Genomic DNA, 8,360 nt, shown 5'->3' on the forward strand with positions numbered 1-8,360 from the left:
TGATCATGCAATATTGGAATTCAACATTATGGAAGCACAAGAAATAGAACACAGTCAAACTAGAGTCTTGGACTTTAAGAGAGCTAATTTCAATAAACTTAGAGAGGGCTTTACAATGCCTTGGTAAGGCCACACTTGGAATACTGCATCCAGTTTTGGTCACCACGATGTAAAAAAGATGTTGAGACTCTAGAAAGAGAACAGAGAAGAGCAACAAAGATGATCCGGGGACTGGAGGCTAAAGCATATAAGGAATGGCTGCTGGAATTGGGTATGTCTAGTTTAATGAAGAGAAGGATGAGGGGGGACATGATAGCAGTGTTCCAATATCTCAGGGGCTGCCATAAAGAAGAGGTGTCAAGCTATTTTCCAAGGCGCCTGAAGGCAGGACAAGAAGCAACGGGTGGAAACTAAGCAAGGAGAGAAGCAACCTAGAACTAAAAAGAAATTTCCTGACAGTTAGAACAATTAACCAGTGGAACAATCTGCCTCCAGAAGCGGTGAATGCTCCAACACTGGAAGTTTTTAAGAAGAGACTGGACAGCCATTTGTCTGAAATGGTATAGGGTTTCCTGCCTGAGCAGGGGGTTGGACTAGATGACCTCCAAAGTCCCTTCCAATTTTTTTAAATTATTATTATTATTATTATTATTATTATTATTATTATTATTATTATTATTATTATTATTATTATTATTATTATTATTATTATTATTATTATTATTATTTACTTTTGCCTAACATTGGACTTTTTTACAGCACTAATTCACCGTAGCTGTGTTAGTTACATTAGCTCTAATGGTAAAAGAAACAAGTCTCAACAATATGATGGAAGAGCAGTTTTTATGTAGTGAGGTGTATAAATTAATTGATTGGTCCTCCAGAATCATGGAGCTTAGAATTCTACTGCCGATCCCACCAGATGAATGAAAATTGCTCAAGTGCAGATTATTGGTTAGGTATCACTTGTATGTAACCATCACTCTCTTTCTTACAATACACCTGTATTTTGCTGAACTTCCAATTGTTGGGAATTATTACTGAAGGAACCAATTCTTGTAACATGTTTAGCTAATGAAAGAATCCAGAGTTATGAAAACATTCCTCCAAGTGCTGGTTAACTCTGCTTATGAGCACTTGTCCCAATATATAAGATATTTTTGTATTAAATTAACAGATGATCCTGAGGTGTCATTGTTTTTTGCATAATGTTGTCAATTCACGAGTTTTTAATGATCATACATACACAGGAAATGCTCACAGGTGCATTTGCACACTCACAAAAATCCGATTTTTGGGAAAAGCTAATGTACTCATATTTGACAGAGATTTTCACATACACAAGTAGAATGGATTATTGTTAGATTTTCTACCAGGCTCCCTTCCACCTCCTCCACACCCCCTCAGTTAGGAAGACTGAGATACGAGATAACTCCAATCAGCTTTCATGGCTAAAGAGGGATTCCCCAATGCCAGCCCAATGCCTTAACTGTTATACCACACTGGTTCCCTTCTGCCATTTAATTTCACTAGTTTAGTCATTTGTCTTATGACACAGCCACTTCATCATCTGAACGGCTTTGGAGAAGTAGGTTTTAATGAAAGATGGCATTTCTTTTTTTAAAAAATTGGAAGATATTAGTGGATTTCGTAGATGTTTTAATATAACCCTGCACTTAAGAGTAATTTGAGTAAACAGCACACAAAACATTTTAATAAATAAATGCTTTAAAAAAAACTATTAGGATTCTTGGAATTTATCCCTGTCTTCTTGGATAGTAAGTATTTCACCAATTTTATGTTATTTGCAAATGTGGTAAGCATTCCCCCTTCCTGGTAGAGTTAAGCTGACAGGCAAAAGTTCCCAGGGCAAAGACACCATTTGTATAAACCAGTGGTGGCGAACCTATGGCACGCGTGCCAGAGGCGGCACGCGGAGCCCTCTCTGTGGGCACATGCCATCGCCCCAGCACACGTGGTCTCTAAAAGTTCGCCATCGCTGGCCTAAGGCCAGCCAACCTGGAGCCGCCATTGGGGAGCCCACCATCCCACCCACCAGAGACTCCCTGGATCTCCCCCAACCCTGCCTGGCTCCCACAAGTGTCCCTCCCCATAAGCAACATCAAGGTGGCCATGCCCACCCCGGCCATGCCCACCCAATCTGCCATGACTACTGCAGCCACACCCATCCAGTGGCCATGCCCACCCAGTCTGCCAAGCCTACTGTAGCTGTGCCCGCCAAGTAGGCCACACCCACCCAGCATCCGGCGATACATAAGTGGGTTTTGGGTTGCAGTTTGGGCACTCGGTCTCTAAAAGGTTCGCCATCACTGGTATAAGCAATTAACAACTGCTCAGTTTCAAAGCCATGAAGTGTCTAGCAAAGAGCCTGTTGAAAGGTGAAAGGAAGGAATGGGAACAGGTGTAATGGGTGCAGGAGGGAATTGAACACTTCCTCTGGTGGGGGCAATCGAGTTATAATCAGTTTTAAAATAGAAGGCAGGCTAAAGATTTGGTCAAACCATCAGCAGGTTTCTAGGATATAATCTATCTGGCCCGGAAGACAGAATCATACATCTTCCCTAACCAAGAGATATAGAAGCATCAATCATATGTCCCACTCTTCACAATTACTTGGTGGAATGCCTAGTAATGGAATGTTTCGAGCCAAAATAGGAATTAAATAGTTATGCCTTCTCTTTGTTACTTGATGGCTTTTTGTTGTCTTCATTGAGCAGTTATTATATTAAAGTTGTATAGAAATCTTTTCTTTTAAAAAAACACATATCCATTGTTAGAGAGCCAGTTTGAAGTAGTGATTAAAGGCACTAAACTAGAGTTCTAGTCCTGCCTTTGAACCAGAAGAGGCAAGGGCAAATACTGCCAAATACCGACTTGAAAGCATTTTTAAAAAATCATAAATATACATACCACATATACACACCCACTTTGCACATATCAGTTCATTCTGAGCTTTAACTTTCCTGACATTTCTGTAATAGTGCATATACAATTCTTTAGATCTACCCCTTTCCATCTATATGCACAGTATACAGTATGCACAGAATGTTGCCTAGTATCCAGACCAGAACAGTCATTTGTATGAATGAATTATTGTATAATTTGCTATTCACTTTTGTCTGTCTTTGTTCTTCATACAGCATTAATCTTGCGAACTCTCAAGCTTCCTCCTTCCATTATATATTCAAGATGGACAATATTTAATATTTATTTGCTACGTATATGTAGAGATGTGGGTCTATACATATGTTGTTCATAGTATGTTTAGGTGTGTGTCATGTATGTGTTTCACTTTGAGAGCGGGAAACTAAATCTCATTTTTGATGTGTGCCATTGTGCCCACAGTATAAAAATGACAATAAAGGTTATCTATCTATCTATCTATCTATCTATCTATCTATCTATCTATCTATTTTGAGATTCACATATGAATATCTTATATACAAGAACTGTCTAGGTTTACACATTGTGCTAAGTTATAAATATTTTGTTTGATCTTGGCTCAGTATGTTGTATGAGCTTAATCATTATGGTTTAGGCTCAGTCAAAATTGTGGCTTATTCAAGAAATTGTGGATAAAATAGTAGCCTAGCATCAATGGTAAATACAGCCAGTGCAGGCGATGAAATTGTAACCAGAGATTCTTATTGAACACAGCAGGACTAATTTCTCAGAAAACTCAATTCAGCTATTTTATTATTATGTAAGAGTATAGCTTTGCATCTGTTCAGTAGATAAACTGATGCTGAAACAGGGTAAATTAGAATCATAGAGACAAAAGAGATAGTGAGGCCTTCAAATCCAACTTCCTGCCTGGTGCAAAAATCCAAATTAAACATCCCAGATGTTCAGTCCCTGCCTGAGTATATTGAGAGTCAGCTGCATTATATCTCATGAAGAGTGGCCCTCATGTCTAAGTAATTGCTTTCATTGAACTACTCTGTTAGGAAATCTTTCAATGTTTATTTGGAATCTGCCTTCCCGTAGCCTGAAACAAGTACATATACAAGTACATGTCTTGCATTAAGGAATAAAAACTAAATCAAACACTTCTATGTGATATATTTGAAAAATGCCATCATATCCCCCTTCTAAAAGCTAAATAACATTAAGTATTGTGAGGAGTTCATATCTGACCTCTACTTATACCAAAATTCTGCAGCTATGCCTTTTAAAAACATTCATTTATTTATTTTATATCTTGTAACATCTACCCTAGGAGCCATTTTTTTTTGTGTGTGTGAATAGGTAACGTCTCAGACAACTAAGTTGTTTCATGAAAGCTCCGGTGACACTTTCTCTCAGGGAATGCCGTATTCTTTCTGGAAAAACCCCCATATTTAATGAAAAATTCAGAAATGGGCTTGTGGTATTCCAGTTTGCATTTGAATCAAAATATCTGGGCTTCTGATCTAACAAGAGATGGGATTCCAGGTGGTATTTTAGTGTCCCATTCCACTAATCTTATGGGAAGCTGGAGCTCCGCTGGGATCCGGAGAACCACTGCGCCACTAGAACGTCTGATTCTAGCTAACTTCTAGAGCAGTGTTTCTCAACCTTGACAATTTTAAGGCATGTGGACTTCAACTCCCAGAATTCCACAGCCAGCAATGCTGGCTGTGGAATTCTGGGAGTTGAAGTCCACATGCCTTAAAATTGTCAAGGTTGAGAAACACTGTTCTAGAGCCTGGAACCCTCGCGCCGTCTTTTTTTCCCTCGGCAGAAGAGAAAGCAGGGCCAGCTAGGGGCGAGTGGGGCAGGGTGGCATTGTGGCCCCGCGTCGTAATGGGCTCCAGGAGGAGGAGGGACCCCCGTCTCCTCCATTATGACGCGCGCTGAATTTCACTGTGCTGCGCAAGGCGCTGCGTGGCGGGCAGGCCACTTCGGCCATGAAGCGGCAACAGCAGCGGCGTCGGCCGCGGCGCGGGACGGGCCAGTGTCTTGGGGCGGAGAGCAGGTGGCGCGTCTACCCGAGCGACCGAGGCGCGCCCAGCACCAACAAGGGCCGGAAGAAGCCGCCCGTCGTGTCCTGCTGCAGTCTGTCCGGCAGCGAGACCCAGCAAGAGATGACGCGCCGGCGAATCAGCCCCGGCCGGTTCTCTCCGCCGCAATGCTTCCCGGACCCGGCTTACAGCTCGGAGCCCGAAGCGGCGGGAGGCGAGGGCTGCCTTGGGCGCCTCCAGCTGGCGCAAATGTACCGCGACGAAGGCGGAATGCTGTTGCCGCGCAAAGGCAAGTACAGGGGCGCTTCGCTCCCGCACGCTAAGGCTCCAGCCATCGCCACCGCCGCTTCGGCCCGCCTGCGCCGCCCCACCTTGCCGCAGCAGCACCATTACCTCGCTCCGGCCGGCGAGGGCTGCGCTACTCCTTGCACCACTTCTTGTACCACCCTCTACGGCGGAGATTTCCAGCCCCACCACGAGCTGCCCGGCCGCTCCCCGCCAGGCCGGTGCACCCGGGTGGAGGAGCTGCTCCGGGACGACCAATGGGCCAGTCCTGTGACTAGAGCTCTGGAATATGGGACCGACTTTCCCACCGACGTCAGCAAGCCACCGTCAGTCTGCCCGTCTTCTTTTTCCTTCACTCAGATGGACAACAAAGCTTCTCCCAAGCTTGAGAAGAAGGAACCCAAAAGAAGGGATTGGCAGGAGCCCTGCGACAGCAGCCCCAGCTTGGTAGACCTGATGCATTCCTTGAGACAGTATGAGGAGGAAGACCCAATGGCTTATTTGCCCCCTAACAACAATTCACACCATCACCGTCACCACAGTCACCACAAGAGCAAGAAGGGAGACCCTCAGATCAGCCTCCAGGATCTGACCGAGAAGAGATACGAGGAGATGATTCCAGAAAGGGACAAAAAGCTTGCTGCTCTGATGTTAGCTAGGCATCAGGAGGAAGAAGAGATGAAGGACAGGCAGCTCCAGGTCTCTGAGGCCTGGGAAAAGATGAGGCGGAAGGAGAAGAAGCACAAAGCGAAGTTGGAAAAGGAGAGGCAATACCAGCTGGCAGACAATATGGACCAATGGCAGAGGGACCGGGATCAAAGAAAAGCCAAGGTTAAGTTAGACGAAGAGCAGTTAATGGCCGCTAGGGAGAGGGATATGTTGTTGCGTGACAAGAAGTGGAAGAAGCTAGCTAAAGAGCAGGAGTGTAGACGTAGAGAGAAATTTGAAAATGCCAGGCTTCAGGCTGAGTATAGGAAACGTTGCCAGGAAAAGCAACTCTGGGATAAACGGATGATGGACCGAAATGTCAAAGATCAGAACTCTCATGCATGCAAAGAGAAGATGCTGCAGGCCCTGGAGAAGAGGCTTATAAAGGAAATGGAAAGGAAGAAGAGAAAAGTAGACGTGAATGACTATAAGAAACTCAAGCCCATGCAAATGAAAGACCCAGTCGAGGACAAGCTGAAAGCTGACGAGCTGTACAAGAGGCTTTGCATTGAACAAAAGCTTCAGAGGTCTCAGGAAATCCTTGAGCAGCTGCTTGAAGAAAGGAATAGAGAACTGAAAGAAAAGTCATACAAGGATGAAGAGCAAGGCCTAGTGGCGAAGTCTAGAGCTAAAGAGACGGAGGAGGAAAAGAGAAGGCGCAAGGAGATGTTGTTGCAAATAGCTGAGATGAAGATACAGCAGGCCAGGGAAATCATGACCAAAAATATGCAAGACAGAGCACAACATATAAAAGAAATTAATAGCGCCAAGGAAAGGAATCACCATTGCCGTAAACAGAAGCTCGAGTATGATGAAAAATGCCACCTGCGGGAATTGCAAGAGGCTTTAAGAAGAAAAGATCTGAAAAGCAATCAGCTTCTAAGGTACAAGGACGCGGCTGTTGAAGACTCTAGGAGAATAGCCAGAGCCTCCTATGGCCTTAGAGACAAAATGAGAGATCTGATAAACCACAATACATTTGATCCAATGGCTTTAGATGCCCACCGTAATGCAAATTGCCCCAGAGGCCTGTAGTGAAGTTTAAGGAAACAAACTGTCTTCTAACCAGAGTAGATGGTTGTAATGCATTCATATTGCAGAACTCTGCATTGCTGTACACTAAAGTGATTTCAGCCTTAATTACTGTTTGACTGATAAGTACTGTGGTTTAAAGGAATTTACAATATACACTAAAAAGCTCTGGTGTGCATTTGTAATGTTATTGTGAACAGAAAATACTGACCTTTATCCACATAGCTGCTATGAACAACTTAGTGCTGCACAGAATTTAGCGATAACTTAAGTCGGGTAGGCAACCTTGGCTCTTTTATGACTCGTGGACTTCAACTCCCAGAATTCCTGAGCCAGCACGGCTCAGCTTGGAAACCTCTCCCTTTTCCCTCAGCGTGGCTGGCTCAGGAATTCTGTGAGTTGAAGTCCACGAGTCATAAAAGAGCCAAGATTGCCTACCCCTGACTTAATGCAACACATTTTGATTGAATATTCCTGTAACAATGATTTTTAAAATCATATTTTACCATGGACAGTTGGAGTTAAAAATTAATGTTTTACCAAATGTGACATTTAAAACATTTCAGCTCAAAGTATACATTGGCCAGTCAAGTATTAATACAGGCTGTCCTCGACATGACCACAACTGAGCCTCAAATTTCTGCTGCTAATAAGACAGTTGTTAAGTGAGTCATTCCCCATTTCATGACCTGTTTTGCCACGATTGTTGAGCAAATCACTACAGTTGTTAAGGGAATCATGTGGTTAAGCAAATCTGGTTTTCCCCCCCATTGATTTTGTTGGTCAGATGTTCACCAGAAAGGTTGCAATGAGAATCTCAGGACCCCAAGGATGCTGCAACCGTCATAAATACATACCTGTTGAGAAGCACCCAAATTTTGATCATTGACTGGAGGGATGCTGCCACGGTCATAAGTGTGAGAACTGGTCATGAGTCACTTTTTTCAGTGACATTGTAACTTTGAACAGTCATTAAATGAATGGTTGTAAACTGAGGACTACCTGTACTAGTATTTTAATGAAAAACATTCCAGTAATACATTTCAAACCATTATTTTTGTACATCTAAATAAATCAAGCGATAATTTGCAGTCCATATGCGAATCACAAATCCTACTTGTTCCTTTGATGTTTACAAGTCTTTCATAGGGTTTAACAGACATGAATGTATTATTTTAGGATATTAGAAATTTATTATTGTATGCCTATGTACTTTAGGACTGACATTATATTGCCAATGCTAATTTTGTAAATTTTCATAATGTTAATTTTATAACTTTTCATAATGTTAATTTTATAACTATAAATTTATGATGGCAACCACATACGCGCTAACCATATATCATTTAAGATAATTTAAAAATAAAGCCT

The 8,360-nt window shown here is 42.7% G+C and overlaps 1 protein-coding gene across 1 annotated transcript; it reads left to right on the forward strand.

Moving 5' to 3' along the window:
* Positions 1 to 5,087: 5,087 nt before the first annotated feature.
* On the forward strand, positions 5,088 to 6,992 carry CCDC185 (coiled-coil domain containing 185). The gene has a single exon (XM_015819413.1). It carries the CDS (start codon positions 5,088 to 5,090, stop codon positions 6,990 to 6,992), a length of 1,905 nt encoding a protein of 634 aa, XP_015674899.1.
* Positions 6,993 to 8,360: the final 1,368 nt, after the last annotated feature.

The sequence above is a fragment of the Protobothrops mucrosquamatus genome, unplaced genomic scaffold, assembly GCF_001527695.2.
Source record: "Protobothrops mucrosquamatus isolate PMUCROS unplaced genomic scaffold, P.Mucros_1.0 scaffold916, whole genome shotgun sequence".
NCBI classification, from domain to species: domain Eukaryota; kingdom Metazoa; phylum Chordata; class Lepidosauria; order Squamata; family Viperidae; genus Protobothrops; species Protobothrops mucrosquamatus.